The sequence below is a fragment of the Ambystoma mexicanum genome, chromosome 5q (genome assembly GCF_040938575.1).
Source record: "Ambystoma mexicanum isolate Mex_15411 chromosome 5q, UKY_AmexF1_1, whole genome shotgun sequence".
Classification (NCBI taxonomy): Eukaryota; Metazoa; Chordata; class Amphibia; order Caudata; family Ambystomatidae; genus Ambystoma; species Ambystoma mexicanum.
The window spans coordinates 805,440,126-805,458,258 of record NC_090933.1 but is presented as its reverse complement, the minus strand read 5'-3'; the positions used below and the strand labels follow the sequence as shown (position 1 = coordinate 805,458,258).

At 45.8% G+C, this 18,133-nt stretch overlaps 1 protein-coding gene across 3 annotated transcripts in view; it reads right to left on the bottom strand.

Moving 5' to 3' along the window:
- LRRCC1 (leucine rich repeat and coiled-coil centrosomal protein 1) overlaps positions 1 to 18,133 on the bottom strand; it is a 1,358,299-nt gene that overhangs the window by 1,091,185 nt on the left and 248,981 nt on the right. For all 3 annotated transcript variants that reach the window (XR_011278636.1, XM_069621288.1, XM_069621287.1), the window contains exon 7: positions 16,285 to 16,484. Coding sequence is in view for 2 of the 3 variants with exons in the window: in XM_069621288.1 (XP_069477389.1) it covers positions 16,285 to 16,484 (200 nt within the window). In the remaining variant the exon portion in view is untranslated. The remainder of the gene's footprint in view (positions 1 to 16,284; positions 16,485 to 18,133) is intronic.

Genomic DNA, 18,133 nt, shown 5'->3' with positions numbered 1-18,133 from the left:
AATTAATGAGCTTTACGGGTTTAACAATGGTCTTTGTAATGTTTGCTCTTCCCGTGAGTGAAGTGTGAATTACTTGATCACACGCGATTTTTACTTTCCCATTGTCCCTTTGTTTAAAGACTACAATGAACACTTCAGCTCGCTTCAGCTTATACGCAAGTGAATATTGGAACTGGATACTGTTGCCGACAATGCTTGCGCAAGGAATCAGAATGCCAGGTTTGATACATCGGCTTCTGTGAACCTTGTTCTGCAGATTTCCCTACTTCTAGGACTTGAGGCACAACGTCTACTGCTTCTGGCTTCTCAGGGACCCGCATCCTTCCTCGCTGAAGGTGTCTTCGGTGGTCCAGCTAGTCTCTTATGGAGCCTCTCTCGTTCCTGAGACCAGCAACTCACCCACAGCTCCTCGTTAACATGGCTCCTGTACAGTAATCACAGCAATCCGGCTCACATGGGGAAAGACAGCCTCCCTGCACGTCTTCCGCTATGCAGCCTCTGCACTTCAGTGTTTGGAAAACCAGGACCCTCTAAGCAAGTGAAATCTGCTGGATCCCCGAGTCCGGCATCCCTCTGGTTTGCCCACTTCTATTTGTCTTGCCAGCACTGTGTCTTCTTCCGTCTACATCTGCTACTACAGCACTCGCTGCAGCCACAGTTCCAGCTCCCTCTAATTGCCTGCACCTGAGGGGGCCTTTCATGCCTCCCATGTTCCTTCAGGTGTGGGCTGTTGGGCTTAATTGCCTCACTACTGCCATAGCATGCCTCTTCAGCCCTCTTCCACATTCCAGTACTCTTGGGACTATGGGACATGTAGTCCCCAACAACAAAATTAGATATTTTAAGTATTGGCTTTATTTTGAGGGTGAACTTACTTCCCTCAAAATCATTTAAAGAGGAATCATTAGAATGTGTTGTTATAGGGGAAGAAAATTTAGATAAGGCAATATTTCGACATTTCTTTCCATTCTGCTGTTGAGGTTGAGGATGGTGTTTATCCTGAACTACTTGAAGGATTTTTCTATAGGTAAGGATTGCTCAGATTTTATGGTATTTACACCCATAGGTTTTATATGTGGGTCAGGGACATTATTATGACAATAAGCTATGACCTGTTTTGGTTTTTCCTTTCAGAGGACAAAAACTGTGTCTCATTCCAGGGGGGGGGGGGGGGGTGTTGGGGGGTCTCCTCACCACCCTGGGTCTGGTCTCCTCCCAGGTGATCCTCCCGCAGTACACAACCTCCAAGGTCAGGATCAGGAAGTATCTGCCTTTCCCTGGCCACCTGGGAGGAGACTTTAAGCAGGATTTTAGTGAGGGCGCTGTAGGATTCTTCACACCACTTTGCCCGTATTGCTAGTCCATGGGCCTCTGTTATTACCAGCAGGCATGGCCAGTGGCCCCACCAGAAGTGGGCAACGGGTGTAACGCTCACCTGATTCCCACGGAGGCGCAGGTCTGGCTTCGAGTGCTGATGCTTCTTCAATGGTGAAGCGCAGGACTCTGAAGATGGACAGGAAGGGCCCTCTACTCTGGCTTCTCCGGCTCGCAGGAATATTCCCCTGTGCGTGAAAAGGGAGTATTACCTACTGACTGAGTTATGATCAAGCCTCCCACTCTCTTCCAACCCTCCACGATACCCTGCCATGATTCCCCGTGAAGTCTCACCTTAGGATCAGGAAGGATGAGCTCTCCATCCTGCTTCTGATGCAGGGGCGCGTTGAAACCCAGTTACTTCACTGGATTGAGGAGAGTTCAGGTAAGCTTGACTATTCGGGTAAAGCTCTGTAAAAGTTCTGTTGCAAGTTCAAAAGTCCAAGCTTAATAATAATTTTCATTGTCTTTTTGCAGCAAGCGCTAATGTTTATGTCTTTTTTCCCCTTAGGGGCCGGGGTTCGGAATGCCGGAGATATGGCACCGACCCGAAGTGAAACGTGCAGTTCCAGTTCCAGTAAATGGCAGGTTAGTTCTGGATGAGCGCTCGGGAACTGACTTTGCATACGCTCATTCAATGTCTTTGTCTTTTTTCCCCATAGGGGCCGGGGTCCGGAAAATGCCTGGAAGCGGCAAGACCCGAAATGAAATGAGGTAAGTCTTATTCCCTTCCTTCTCTCACCTCTTATTCTTGTCTTTTTCTCTAGGCTCTGGGAAGTGGCTGTGTATCCGGATGATCGCTGCTGAAGATGGAGGAACCCAGGAAAGGCGAGTGAAATGCAGCGCTGCAGCGATCGTAACGAAATGCTTTTAAAAATAATGTCTTCCCTTTCAGGATCGTCGGTGATGTCTCCGTGGTGCAGATTTAGCTGGTAAGGTCTCTTGTCTCCCTTTGCAGGTGACCCAGGATGCTGACAGGCGTGGCTGAAGTCCAGAAGCAGGAGCTGACACGGTGAGCGTCCAGCTGCGAGGAGCAGAACAACGCGAAGCGTGAGTTGCTGATCGGGTGTGGTTTAAATAGCTTTGGAATAAGTCCCAAGTGTGTATCCTTCCTCCGATCAGGTATGTATCCTTCCCCGACCACACCCGGGTGGAAAGTAGTCCCACAGGTAAAGTAGTTCCATTCAGGCCTCAAGAGGGCCTGGATGTGGCAGCATGGTCTGCATCAGGTAAGTGCACATGAAAACACTTGCACACATGTCTAGCTTTATGAGCCTGGCGCCTAAGGCGCCAGGACTTCGTCCAAAGGGCCCCAGCTTGGGCCCGCTCGCACTCCCCTGGGGGAAATGATGCCTGCCTCTGGGGTCGCTGGGTCGGACCTGGCTCCTTGGAGGTAGGCATCATGACAGTACCCCCCCTCAAGGCCCCTCCCAAGGTTCTTCCCTCCGGGGGTTTGGGCTTGTTCGGAAATCTCTGGTGAAACCATTGTACTAATCGAGGTGCGTGGACATGGTTACTAGGCTCCAACGATCTCTCTTGAGGTCCATATCCCTTCCAGTCAACAAGATAGAAGAGTTTTGACTTTACCACCTTGGAGTCTAAAATGTCTTTAACTTGGAATTCTAATTCCCCTTCAATTTGAACTGGATCTGGAGGCTTGGACAATCAGGTTCCTGGTTGTACTGGCTTCAAAAGTGATGCATGAAAAACTGGATGAATACGCATGTTGGACGGTAGATCCAGTTTAAAGGCCACTGGGTTGATTATAGCTTTGATGGGATAAGGTCCTATGAATCTGGGATTGAAGGTTCGCGGGCCCTTGAGGGGTAAATGTTTTGTTGCTAGCCATACCTGGTCTCCTACTTGTTAAGGAGGAGTTCTACTTCGGTGCAAATCAGCGTTTTCTTTATACTTTTTCTTGGCTTGCTGTAAATGAGTTGCAGCTTCTTTGAAGGCTCGGGTTATTCTGGAATGCAGATGATTTACTGCGGGCATTTCCAGGGTCAGAGGTGGATCTAGGTCAGAGGTCCGAGGATGGTGACCATACAAAGTATAAAAGGGGGTTTGTCCGGTTCCAGAATGCACTTTATTGTTGTATGCATATTCTGCGATCCAAAGGATGTCTTTCCAATTTAACTCGGATTGGTGTAACATGCACCGAAGATATTGCTCGAGAGTCTGATTGGTTCTCTCGGTTTGTCCGTTGGTCTGGGGGTGGTGGCTGGTGGATAACCGCACATCTATTTGTGCTAGTTGGCAACACTTCTTCCAAAAATGTGAGATAAATTGACTTCCACGATCCGAGACTAATATGGAAGGGAAACAATGTATGCAAACTATATTCTCCAGGAATTCCTTGGCCAAGGTGGAAGCTGACGGCAAACCCTTTAAAGGGATAAAGTGGGCCATTTTGGAGAATAGGTCCACAATTACAAGGATTGTGTTGTAACCAGCACAAGGAGGCAGGTCTGTTATAAAGTCCATTGACAGGGTGTGCCATGGCGCCGGTGGAATATCCAACGGCTGAAGTAGGCCGGCTGGCCTTTTCTTTTGAGCCTTGTTTTGGGCGCAAATTCCACAAGACAGTACAAAAGACGTTATGTCTTTTCTCCAAGAAGGCCACCAGAAGTGGCGTTTGATTTTTTCCTCTGTTTTAGCAATACCATGGTGTCCTTCCATTAAAGATTCATGATGATGGGCAATAACAAGTTCTTGCAATTCTTTACTTGGCAGAAACAACCGCTCCTGGAAGTAGGGCAAGTCATCCTTAACGATGTAATGAGGACCCTTTTGACTCCATTCCAGTAAGGTTGAAGAGTAAAGAAGTTGTTTTACTTGCGTTTGGATATCCTCAATAGTTTGCAATGAAGTCAAGCCTAAGATTCTTTGCTCAGGTATGATGGGCACAGGTTCTAAGCTCGAATTAGGTTCTTCCATGCCAATCCGGGATAAGGCGTCCGCTTTTCCATTCTTGCAGCCAGGGAGATAGGTAATTACAAAATCAAATTCCGCAAAGAATAGAGCCCATCGGAGTTGTTGTGAAGATTGAGCTTTGGCCGTTTTTAAATACTGTAAGTTTCTGTGGTCCGTAATTACGGTGATGGTGTATCTTGCCCCGAGAAGGTAGTGACGCCAAGCCTTGAAAGCAGATTTGATGGCCAGTAACACTTTATCGGTAATTGCGTAGTTGATTTCAGGAGGAGAACATTTTCTGGACCAAAAGGCCACTGGGTGTAGTTGGTTAGTTTTTGGGTCTCTTTGCGACAGGACAGCTCCCATGGCCGAACTGGATGCATCGGTTTCCACTATGTACGGGAGATCTGGGTGCGGGTGCTTCAATACAGGTGCAGAGGTGAATTTGGTTTTCAGGTCCTGGAAGGCTTGTTCGGCCTCAAGAGTCCATTCGAAGCGTTTGTTTTTCTTTAGGAGAGCGGTGATGGGTTGGACTGTTCGGGAAAATTCCGGGATGAATCTTCGATAGAAATTGGCAAAGCCGAGCATGCTCTGAACTCCCTTCACAGAGCTTGGAGATGGCCATTTGAGGATGGCGTCCACCTTTCGCGAGTCCATTCGGACTCCTTAAGGTGTCAGGATGAATCCGAGAAACTCAACTTCTGTGGTATGAAAAACGCATTTTTCGAGTTTTGCAAATAATCTGTGCTGGCGCAGTTTCTCAAAAACTGCCCTAACATGTTTTCTGTGATCAGATTCTGAAGAAGAGTACACCAAGATGTCGTCAATGTAAACAATGACACAGACATCGATAAGTTCCTGAAGAACATCATTCATAAAGTACTGAAAGGCGGCAGGTGCATTGCACAAACCGAAGGGCATCACCTGATATTCGAAGAGCCCAAACTTGGTGCGGAATGCAGTCTTCCATTCGTCGCCTTCTTTTATGCGCACCAAGTGATAAGCTCCTCGGAGATCTAACTTGGTGTACACACAAGCGTCTTTCACCTGGTCGATAAGCTCAGGGATGAAGGGCAGAGGATAACGATTCTTAATCGTTATTTGATTTAGGGCGCGATAGTCAATACACGTTCTAAGGTCGCCTTCTTTTATCGGCACGAAGAACAGAGCTGAAGAGACAGGAGACTTGGACGGGCGACTAAAACCATTGGCTAGGTACTGATCTAAATACTGACGCAAATGCAGGTTCTCAGGTTCCGTAAGAGCATAAATCCTACTACAAGGTAGTTGAGCATTGGGTACTAGATCGATTTGGCAATCATAAGACCGATGGGGAGGTAACGTATTAGCCTGTTCTTTCTGAAAAACGTCTTGGAATTCTTGGTATTCTGACGGTAGCTGTACAGGGGTGGAAGTTGCTGAGGCTAGACCCATAGCTGGATTTCTTGGATAACAAGTTGGTTCACAATCAGGAAAACTTATCTTCTTTGCTCGCCAGTCAATTCTGGGATTATGTGTTTCTAACCAAGGAATTCCAAGAATTACTTGAAATTGTGGGGCCTTGATCACATCAAACACGATTGCTTCCCGATGTCCATCCTGACCCACCAGTGTCACTTCAACAGTGGAATACGTTACAGGCCCTGAGGCTATTTCGGTTCCATCTACTGTAGTAATGACATCTTGGGTTACTTTCGGGCGGAGAGGAAGCTTAATCCTGGAAGCCAATTCACGGTCTATGTAATTTCCAATAGCTCCACTGTCGATGTATGCTTTTATAGCATGCAACTGCTGAGGCTGTTTTGGGTCCACGAGCACCAATGGCATGACAAAATGCGAGGTCAAAGAGTTAGTTTTCAAGCTCGGCAAGCGGACTCCTATGCTTGCCGGGCTAGGTCGTTTCCCGAATCAGGTGTCACTAATTCGTTATCAGTAGCTCCAACCACCTTCTTAAGTGGTTTAACTGGACAATTTCGAAGAAAGTGACCGGAAGTCCCGCAATACAGACAAAGTTGCATTTGCCGCCTTCTCTCTCGTTCTTTCTGCGTTAATGGTCCTTTAACACCACCGATTTGCATAGGTTCAGATACGTCGATACTCTTGGAGTTAGCGTGGGTTTTGATCGGTGCTCGGTTTTCATACTTGAACCGATCTGCTTTTCTATTTTGAAGTCTGTGATCAAGTTGAACCACCAAGTCAATGTAGTCTGCGCAGACCTGGGGTGGGTTTACTATCTGAGCAAGAACATCCTTAAGCTCTCCGCGCAGGCCTCGATGAAACAATGTGATCCTTTTGCTTTCTGGCCATCCAGTTTCCACAACCAGTCTGTTAAAGGTGGCTATGTAGGACAGAAGATCCTGATTACCTTGTCGTAAAGATAGCAGTTCGTTATCAAGGGCCTGTCCTTGAGAGTGTCGAGCGAACAATCTTTCCATGCTGGCCTGGAAGCCCTGAAAATTCTGGAGAATGGGATCATCCTGATTTACCAATGGAATAGACCAATCGGCAGCACTGCCACTGAGGTAAGATAGTATAAAGGCTACCTTGGTCTGGTCGTTAGGGAAGGCTCCGGGTCTGCATAGAAAGTGTAAACGACATTGGTTCATAAAGACGGCATATTTCTTGGGATCCCCCGCAAAAAGTTCAGGCGGGGCCAAAGGCATGTGTCCAGGTAGATTAATTTGTACCGGGTTACTCAAACCCATTGATGTGGAAATGTCTCCGGAATTAGGTAAAGGAGTGTGCCCTGCCTGGGCCTGTAATAACCTTTTGGCTAGGACATCTGTTCTTTCCTTGGATAAGATCAGTTCTCTTTTGGGAGCGTTAGTCTCCTGGCGGGCTGAGTGCACCTCTGCCCGTAATTCCCCCAAAAGCTGGGCCAGCTGGTCAGTCTCGGAAGTCTCCATAGCGCCCGGGTGGGAAATTGTGGGTAGGCTTCGCGTTCTGTAACGCTCACCTGATTCCCACAGAGGCGCAGGTCTGGCTTCGAGTGCTGATGCTTCTTCAATGGTGAAGCGCAGGACTCCGAGGATGGACAGGAAGGGCCCTCTACTCTGGCTTCTCCGGCTCGCAGGAATATTCCCCTGTGCGTGAAAAGGGAGTATTACCTACTGACTGAGTTATGATCAAGCCTCCCACTCTCTTCCAACCCTCCACGATACCCTGCCATGATTCCCCGTGAAGTCTCACCTTAGGGTCAGGAAGGATGAGCTCTCCATCCTGCTTCTGATGCAGGGGCGCGTTGAAACCCAGTTACTTCACTGGATTGAGGATTGATGGGAGTTCAGGTAAGCTTGACTATTCGGGTAAAGCTCTGTAAAAGTTCTGTTGCAAGTTCAAAAGTCCAAGCTTAATAATAATGTTCATTGTCTTTTTGCAGCAAGCGCTAATGTTTATGTCTTTTTTCCCCTTAGGGGCCGGGGTTTGGAATGCCGGAGATATGGCACCGACCCGAAGTGAAACGTGCAGTTCCAGTGCCAGTAAATGGCAGGTTAGTTCTGGATGAGCGCTCGGGAACTGACTTTGCATACGCTCATTCAATGTCTGTCTTTTTTCCCCATAGGGGCCGGGGTCCGGAAAATGCCTGGAAGCGGCAAGTCCCGAAATGAAATGAGGTAAGTCTTATTCCCTTCCTTCTCTCACCTCTTATTCTTGTCTTTTTCTCTAGGCTCTGGGAAGTGGCTGTGTATCCGGATGATCGCTGCTGAAGATGGAGGAACCCAGGAAAGGCGAGTGAAATGCAGCGCTGCAGCGATCGTAACAAAATGCTTTTAAAAATAATGTCTTCCCTTTCAGGATCGTCGGTGATGTCTCCGTGGTGCAGATTTAGCTGGTAAGGTCTCTTGTTTCCCTTTGCAGGTGACCCAGGATGCTGACAGGCGTGGCTGAAGTCCAGAAGCAGGAGCTGACACGGTGAGCGTCCAGCTGCGAGGAGCAGAACACGAAGCGTGAGTTGCTGATCGGGTGTGGTTTAAATAGCTTTGGAAGAAGTCCCAAGTGTGTATCCTTCCTCCGATAAGGTATGTATCCTTCCCCGACCACACCCGGGTGGAAAGTAGTCCCACAGGTAAAGTAGTTCCATTCAGGCCTCAAGAGGGCCTGGATGTGGCAGCATGGTCTGCATCAGGTAAGTGCACATGAAAACACTTGCACACATGTCTAGCTTTATGAGCCTGGCGCCTAAGGCGCCAGGACAGAGGTCCAACATGAGCCTGGCGCCTAAGGCGCCAGGACTGCGTCCAAAGGGCCCCAGCTTGGGCCCGCTGGCACTCCCCTGGGGGAAATGATGCCTGCCTCTGGGGTCGCTGGGTCGGACCTGGCTCCTTGGAGAGGCATCATGACAACGGGTCTCGTCTGTGGGCAGGACCAGTGGCCAATTATATATATATTTTTTAAAACATTTTTATTTTCATTTAACATTTGGATAAGTTACATACTTTTACGGAGTACACATCAACTCCAACAGGTGTTTGCTTCTGTTCCATTTATTGTCGCCCCCCCAAAGCCCCCCCAAAGTCTGTTCTGGCATTTGTCCCTGGTTGTCATGCTCTGCTGTGAACAGGTCTTGCAATAGTAATCTCCAAGCTACCATGTCAGTGTTGCCTTCGCTATTCCCGTGTCAGATCGCCTCCTGCCACACTGCAGCCTTGGCGTGGGTCAATTTCTGGAAGTCTTTCAACAATAGACCAGTGGCCAATTTATCACCAATTTGGGTCCGTTGGCCACTTGCCAAGCGTCCGGCACTTTCCACGGGGTATGGTTTTTGACCATACCACTGGTGCTGCCAAGCCCACCGAAATGACCAATGGGTCTGCAGCCATACAGAAGCCACTTTTCCACCATTATGGGTGTGTGGGCCTTTGGCTTGCAGTGGTTTCCAAAGGCCAGTTTGTCCAGGTCATGGTCTCTGGCAATGTCCCAGTCCCCACCAAAGCACCATAAGTGGCCACGTTGCCTCTGCTCCAGTCTCATGGACCACTGAGCAGTACCCTGGTGAGTCCACAGGCTACTACTAGCCAGGGTTGGGCTGAGTATTCGACCTAGCCCTGGGTCACGGTCTGATCCGAAGGTCATGCTATGGACCAGATTTACACATCCACAGGCACCACAAATGAATCTGCTGTTTTGGGGGCATGTTGCACTACTCTACGACCTCCCCTGTGACCTTTCCTAGAGTCAGGGGCAGCCTTGAGAGCTGCAACATGCGCTGTGAAAAACCAGGGGGTGTGGGATCCCGTACTCAGGTGGCCAGGTTAAGGCCATCGCTTTTGGATCCCAACCCTGGGGTTGGACAAGAGAGGGAGGATCACCTGGGTAGGGGGTCCACGAGGAGTGGGGAGAAGGACCCAATGGTGAGACATGGTATCCCCTTTTACAACAACCCATCTAACCCCTAACACAACATTTTATGGGAAACTACAACTCTCATAATTCCTCCCCACTTTGTCTTGACAAAAGCACTGCACCAAAGAAGATGTGGAATGTGGCTAGAGAGATTACCCACCCTGACTTGCATTGGCCCTGTCCCTGTAATGAGGCCAGGCAGAGTCAGACACGTAGCTCTAACAAGTTACACCTGCCACTTATTAGCACTCACTGTGAAAATAAAAGATGGTGCCCGCTGGCACACTTTGAGCGAGGCTGGGCATGAGAATGAACAGCTCATCCAAGGCTGATGCAGATCAGACGGTGGAAGCTGGAAGGCCAACTGGCTGATCTACAGTGGAGAGGATCACGAGAAAGCCAGGCAAGATTTCCATACTTTCGGGAAGCCGTGAGTGTTCGAAAAGCAAAGCCGAGTGAGCGGAGGAAAATAATCTTCAGACTGCCGAGAAACGGCCTGCGACCCTCACGGGTGAAAGACAGAGTTGGGGAGGAGCAGAAGAGGCTTGGTCACGGCCTTGAGCTGAAAGAAAAGATGAGACATGTTTTTAACACGGCTGATGAGTCATCAAGGGGAACAAAAGTCTGGTCGATGTTAAAGAGAAAGTGACTGTAATTTTGCAAGTTGAAGGCTGTGCGTGTGCCGATAAAACGCGAATGAGGAGAACCATTGTTAAAAGAGAAGGATACAAAGTTGCAGAGTGGTCCTACGAGGGGAAATCACACATTCGAAATTCTCTGTGGAATGTTATGAATAATGAAAGATATTGCAGCGGAGATCAAATGAAAGAAAATTTAACAAATGAAAAATGAAAGATATGGACTGTGAATATGCCAAGAAAGTAAAGCTTCAAATATGTGAACTGTGTAGAGGCCAAGAAGGCAAAAGCAAAATATTAGAATTTAAGAGAAAAGCAAGTGAAACAGCATAAGAACTACAAGCACCAAGAGGCATTTATGCTGCAAGAGAAGATTGTGAAATGAAGGATTGTTGAGAGGTTGACGTGGTCATGCAAAGGTCTGGAAATTCCTTGCAGTTTCGAAAGTCTTCGACAGTGGGATAAGATACCTTAGGGAAACAATGGGGAAGGGACCCCCACCCCACAAAGGAAAGACAGGCTTGAGCCCGGCAGAGGGAAGCCTGTACAGAACTGTGAGAAGTTGAGAAACAGATGAACTGAGTATTGATGGCAAGGCGAGCAAAGCCTAAAAAAAGTGATTGAACTATCAGAAATTGAAAGCCTAAAATTGAACAGTTAAATTGTGCCAATAAGCCAACGTTTGCAGGACTGGGAGAACTGTCCCATCCACCTATCTTTTGTTTTTCTTAAAACACTCTGTAGACCCTGTGCGGTTGAACCTGGGGAAAGTAGTGGGTGCTGAAGCCATTCTGGCATTTCGTTTTGAGACACTATGTCCCTTTTATATTTCCTTAACAAATTTTGAGAAGGAGGCCCAGGTTCGGTGTTCTTAGTATAGACCTTTTTATTTCGACCGGGCTGACTAGGACGTATTCATTATCGTTTAATGGTCGAGATTACTCCCATGTTAGCGTTATGGCCAGTTAGGAATTCTACCATCACAAGCAAAACATTGAATAAAGGTTTTGAAACGTGTATCCACTCGTCGGTCTACTGCTCGGTACCATGCCTTCCTTACAGCACCTTTTAAAAGCAACCTGATGCAACACTGTTCCACCAGCCACCAACCAGATGAGGTCCCTTTCAGGAAGCCAATCTGGATGCCCCTTTGGAACCAACATTTGGGATCCTTGGAAGAAAGCTCAGGAAACTGGCTGAAATGAGCTCACCAGGTACCAAATGACCAATTACATGCTTGCTGACTTTACTGGGCAAACCGAGATATAGGTAATCAATTTTTGGCTACTTTTAAAGGAAACTGCTGGAAGGTTTTTTATTTTGGAAAGTTTTGTAGTGATTTGTTGAAAAGCACCAAAGTTATATGCCCCAAAAGTGTTCTTCCTATTGTGTGATGAATCAGTGATGATTCGTCCCATATACCTGGTCTGGGACCCTCCTCATGTTGCAAGGGAAAGGCAGATGCTTCCTGATCCGGACCCTGTGGGCTGTACTGTGGGAGCAGTTTTGTCTCAGCTCCATGATGGTGTAGAATATCCAATCCTCTATGTAAGCCAGAAGTTATTTGATCGGGAGAAGAACTATGTGTCAGGTACTGTTAGGATACAGTGACATATTCTGAGACATTAGGTCTGGGGAAAATTAGTATAGAAAGGTTTTTGGAAGTTATTATGAGTTTAATTTTAAAACAGCCAATTTTGCCCTTAACATTCATTGCAGTCTATGGAGAATGCCCCAAGCCAAGATGGAGGTCCTCAGTCTAAGTTCTGATTGGCTGGTGATTGTTTATAGGGAAGACAGTGAACATTCTAAACTGCCTTTCATCGTCTTTGCCCAGCTGAGAGGTCGTGTATTAAGCTGCTCCTGCTTAACTTGTTCAGGGGTTTCAAGTTTCAAGCGATCGAGCGGCTTATTTGGAAAAGCAAACAGGAATCTTGCGGAGATTCATTTTGGCACTGAACAGGAGTAAGAAGATTTCGAGTTATCCAAAAAGAAAAAAAGTTTCAAAGACTCTTCACAAGATAAGTCCTTTTAAAACTCAAGACTCTTTCTATAATGTCATTGTAGAAGATTTAATCTGATTTTCAAGTTCATATGAAAAATATTTACTAAGAACTATATTGCTGTCGCATGTTTGGCTTTGCTACGCTACGTTTTCTATCAAGCGCGTGGTTTTTCTGTTAACAGAAGCCTGCGCGTGAGAGTCTTCGCTTGAGTATCTAGCGCGAGCTCTATGGTGTCGCGTGATACTCTTGTGCGTGTGTTTTTTCTACCCGCGGTTGGATTTCCGCGCGTGTGCATCTTGTATTAAGCGCGTGTGGATTTTTCCCGCTGTTCCGACTTTAGCGCGTGTGCGTGTGATGGCATCTTGGACTAAGCGTGTGTGGATATTTCCCGCGGTTGAACTTCAGCGCGTGTGCGTGTTTTCGTTTATTCGCATGTGGATTTTTTCCCGCGGTTTCGACTTAGCGCGTGTGAGTGTTTTCGCATTTTGGACAAAGCGCGTGTGGTTTTTTTCTCTCGCGGTTCGATTTCAGCGCGTGAGTTTACTCGCTCCCTGGATAAGCGCGTGTGGTTTTTTCCTGCGGTTTAACCTACAGCGCTTCAACGATCTTCACTCAGTTTGGATCCCTATGCGAGTTCAAGAGATTTCCACGTGAGATTTTTGACGCAAGTTTCAAGAACTGTTTATTTAAGTAAAAACACTCTAAAAAGAAATTAATAAGAAGAAATATAAATACTTTCCAGAAACACTAGAACTTCCATTTACTATTAATGAACTTAAGACTTTGTTCAAGCTTCTTGAGTTTAAAGAAGATTACCTGCAAAGTTAATTTCACATTCATGGACCTACTAAGAAGGCTGAATGATCGTTGAGATTCAAGTCAACTAGTAAGGAAGTCTAGTCAGCTTATCACTTCTCTGGGCATTTTGTAGAGAAGTTCCAGGTATGGTTTTTACTTTATTTGGTAAAGGATATTGATACTTAAGGTTAGTATAGTGCCTCATGAATAACAAGGTGTATTATATGTTTATGTTTTACCACAGGTGAAGAACCAGCTAGTCTTAGCTTCCAGCCTGGTGTTTGTTAATTTGTCCCTTCCCCCTTTCCCCTGGAAGTGAGGTAAACTGAGCAGTTTATAGTATCCGCTCAGAGTGCCACATTTTGGGTGGATTGTCGGGGGCTCAGCAGCTTCTGCAGACACCAGGATCTCAGCCTGACACTATGCCACTCTAGAGTTGGAAGTCCTCGTCATCAAGTGGGCAGTAACAAACCTGAAATACTATTTAAAAGGAAGTAAGTTCAGGTTAATTACTGATCATGCCCCTCTTAAATGGTTAATCTTGAGAATAGATACCAAAGCTAGAGTCATGCGCTGGATTTTAGATTTACAGCCTTATTGCTTCTCAGTGGAACATCGGAAAGGTAACGAACAAGGGACTGTATTTCCTTTCCAGATTTCACTTAGAGGCTGAGAAAACCAGCAACATTAGGGGAAGATGTATGTGATGAATCAGTGATGATTCCTAACAGTAACCTGGTCTGGGAACCTCCTCATGTGGCCAGAGAAAGGCAGACGCTTCCTGAACCCGACCCTGGGGGTGGTGCACTGCGGGAGGATCACAACGGGGCGACCAGGAAACCCCTGCGTTTAACTTTCCCTATAATCCTACACTTTTGATGGCTGTTCGTCAAATTACACAAGTTGAAAAAGCTAACATTGTTGAAGAGGACTACAGGTCCCAGAATCTGTGCTTGGACGAGGAAGAGGGCTGAAGAGTTATGCAGTTATAGTAGTCAGCAAATCAAGCCTAACAGCTCACACCTGAAAGAACCTGGGAGGCATAACAGGCCCCCTCAGGTGCAGGCAATTAGAAGGAGTGGAAGGAGCTGGAATAGTGACTGGAAGGCGAGCTGTAGCAGTAGTAGCAGAAGGAAGAAGGCACGAGGCTGGCAAACAAAGCAGAAGTGGGAGAACAAGAGGGATGCAGGAACGTGGCGAGAGCAGATTTCACCTGCTTGTTCTGAGAGGGTTCTGTTCCCCCTAACTCTGAAGTGAAGAGGCTGCGCAACGGAAGACATGCAGGAGAGAAGTCTTTTCACATGTGAACCTGATTCCCGTGGTTGCTTAACTGCAGACGTGCAGGAAACCGATGCAAGAAGTAATTATCCAGCCGTGGGTTTTGGGACTGAAAGAAGCTCCCAAACATTGTGGCCGGACCGGACATATCTTTTCAGGAGACGGGTGTGGGTCCCCAGTGAGCCAGAAGCAGTATTGTGAAATGTGAATTGTGTCAACCACAGTGCGTTATATGTTTTTTAAAAGAAATTAACCTCTTGAAAACACAGAAAACCTGATGTGAAATGAATAAAATGATGATTTCCCGTTTGAAAACATGAAGTTTTGAGTTAGGACATTAGGAGTTCATAGCAACACTCCTTGTTGCTGGTATGGGTCTAACAAAATTTACTTTTGAAACACAGGAGTAGGAGGTAGTCTGTGATTCCTATAGAACACAATATAGTACTCTTTACATCACAGACCCCTCAAGAACAAAAAGATTGATGATAAGACCTGTTGTATGTATATAACAATTGAAGAAGACATGCGTTGCCCAAGTCGAGTCTTCCCATATTCACGCGGAAAGCAGCCTTTCCCAGAGTTAAGAAGCAATCTAACTGCACGGTGGAGTTGAGAACAGTGTATTGGCCTCAGTTACAAGTGTGCAAGTATTACCTGAAGCTAAGAGAGTGACACCAATGCTTTTAGGTAATTAAGTGGGCTAATCACTGGCAGGAAGGTGCAGGTAAAGTTGGGGATGGGAGACTGGCTGCTTGTAAAGACTATTTTTAAGTTGACACAACCTGTAGTGCCAGAGACGTGAGTCTCCAAGGCAAATCATGGTTGTTAGTGTTGAGGGAGACAAACGAGTGAGGCAAAGAGGATGCCACTTTGAAGAGAGTTAGTCGGAGGAAGAGTGCCTTGCCTACTTGAAGTTGTTGAAATACTTTGAGGTATTTCTTGTCGAAGCCTGTCCACAAGTGCAAATCACTGAGGCTGTAGTAGCAGTCCTAAGCACTGAAGCAGTAGTGGTATATCTCATGGCTAGTGGATGCAGCATTATAGTAGTCCAAATCAAGAGGAGTACTGTGAGACATAGATGACTGTTCTCATAGTAAATGAAGCAGAAGTAAAGTGGTTAAACGTTGAACCAGCAGTATCATTATCAAGTTATCCTGACCAATATACATCATTGTGAAGCTTAACTGTGAAACACGAACTGTATATTACTGATGTTAGTGAATATTGCATTTCTTTCTGGACTGTAGCCGGTCTTCTTGGGCAAGGTGACAAAGCATTTTGGCTGGGATTGCCATTGGTGCTATTTGGAGGGAGTGGAAAGTGGATATTTCTCCAAGAAGAAGAGATTTGCTAGTGGAACTTTGGTTAACAAACCTTTCCACTGACTTTGAAATATCATGACCTGATCTAAGACATTTCATTCTTTAGTTGAGCACTAACAGACCTGACTTTGAATCCTGGGGAAGGGAAATCACCCAGGAAATTAGAAGGTTAAGAGACTGAATGCTGTTCATGTGATGTTACATATTTTCTTTGTATATTTGTTGCTTAGCGTGAGGGCCAGTTATCCTGTTTTAGAGTGCATTCCCTTAGCTTTAGTTAGGCAGAGAAAACCTCTGCAGAGTAGGGATAGTGAGGCACTTTTTAACATTATTTATTTAATTAAATGACAAATGCTGGTAACAACAAGCAGTTGTCCGGCTCGCCTTACTGATCCCTCACAATTGGGAGTCTAATTTCACCATAAATACAGAGCCGCTATAGCTAACTGTAACATACATATCACCCGATGGTGTATATTTTTACAGTAAGTAGAATATGTGTAAATATTACCTCCATGATTAATTTGTCAACAACGATCACACCATTTTCAGTTGCACAATACTGTGGTGGCAACATGTGTAGAAAGAAATACTAAATATACCACATACCTGTCCGAAATGTTAGCTTTCGTAGTCTGGTTAACACGTTGTTTTGAAGTCAAAGGAGTTTTGCGATGGTTTGGCAATTTGGTTTTTCTTGATACACATTGGTTTTCTTTTCCACTTCCACAATCACTCTCAGACGTTGGATCAGTCTCTCGTTTCGGTTTCATCACTTTCAGAGGTGTACCAGCTTTTGAACTAGAAGGCTAGAGAATTGTAAAAATGGCATGCATCAAACAGACACACTGTGTATAGCAAAAGTACTCCCGACAACATTTGCTTGAAATGTCGTCTATGGATGACCAGATTTCTTGGGTTAGATGCGCAAGCATAAAGTTGGACGAGAAACAAAAAAAAATATTATGCTTTGGTGTCCTCACAATATCGCCATTCTACTTTTTACAATGGCTTAACACCATTATGAATCATTTAGAAGAAGGAGCAATCAGTGTCATTGCAGAATTCTTGGTATACAAAGCAGGCAACAGATTCTAAAAGTACTGTGCAAATCTCTGTTAACCCTTAAACATGCATTCTCAATGGGAAACAAATCAAAGTCATACAATTGGTTGAAGGGGAGTACAACCAATTAAAGTACATGCAATCTCAAGGCTGGAAATTTTGTTTTTGAAAGCAAAAACCTCCTAGTGCCTGGTCAAATTCATGCTTTATGATATTAGCAGACGTAACGGCCATAATCTAGAGAAAGAATAATCCTAAATCCTTGTTCCATTAGAAATCATCTTGTATTGAGACCATGTGCCTACAGGAGGGAGACAACCGTTTCAACCTTGTGTGGTGGTGCCTCCAAAGCTCCCTGGAGGAGCTATAAGCCAGGACATTTGTAGGGTCATTGTGAAACCAAAATGGGCATGCAGGGCATGGGATGGGGCAGGAAACGACACTGTGGCTGGGTCAAACCTAGGACATCAACAAAGGAATGGGTATAGCCTGGATAATTTAAAGATGACCAAGTTGCAGTATATAAGAAACATTTTCTGGGGAGGGTGGAGTATTTGAGTCCAACACAAGACATGTATTTGAAGGGGATGTAATAATCTTTCAGGCACCTGAAGAGAAATATCAAACATTTTACAGGGAAAGAACCAGACCTATGTCAGAGACACAAACAAATGGGGGAAGGAAGCCAGAGAAACAGAAAAGGGCCTCATGAGAACTGGGTACAAGCTCTAGTTGGCAATATTCACTCTCTTAATCTGATAGCCTTGCTGCAATTTACCAGTTATGGAAATTTAGTGAGCTGGTGGTCACTTTCTAAAGACTCAGAACTACAAGTAGTAAGGATAAGTGAACTGAAGCACATTCTCTTAAGATAAAGTCACATGCAACCAACCTAGTATCCTACATACCTAGGTTAGTGCTGACCTAGTTGTGGCCATAGCAGAGGGCATTCACCAACAGGTAAACTAGTCTTCCCTTACATATCATGTTAATATTTTTTCTTTTTTTGAAACAAAATGAGACCTGGCACCATCAGCCTAAGCCAGTCTCTGTGACATGCGCCACGCACGTACTTTCTGTATGGAGCACAGAGAAGGAGTACATGGAGCACATGCGATGGAGGCTTTGGGACATGGTTAGTACTTGTCTGCTCCCTCCAGCTCTCCACAAGTGAAATGCCCAATTACTTCATAGCTGTTCCAACCACGCTACAGTGTCGAGCCTGCATGCCCAAATATGCCACATGGCAAATGGGAATGGATGTTACAAGTATGTCAATATTGGGAAGCCACAAAGCATAACTTGCCTATCCATATATTTCCTTTTCAGAATATTCTAGAACAGGTAACATGCATTAGTACACCAGACTTTGGTTGGTCTACCATATTGTCAA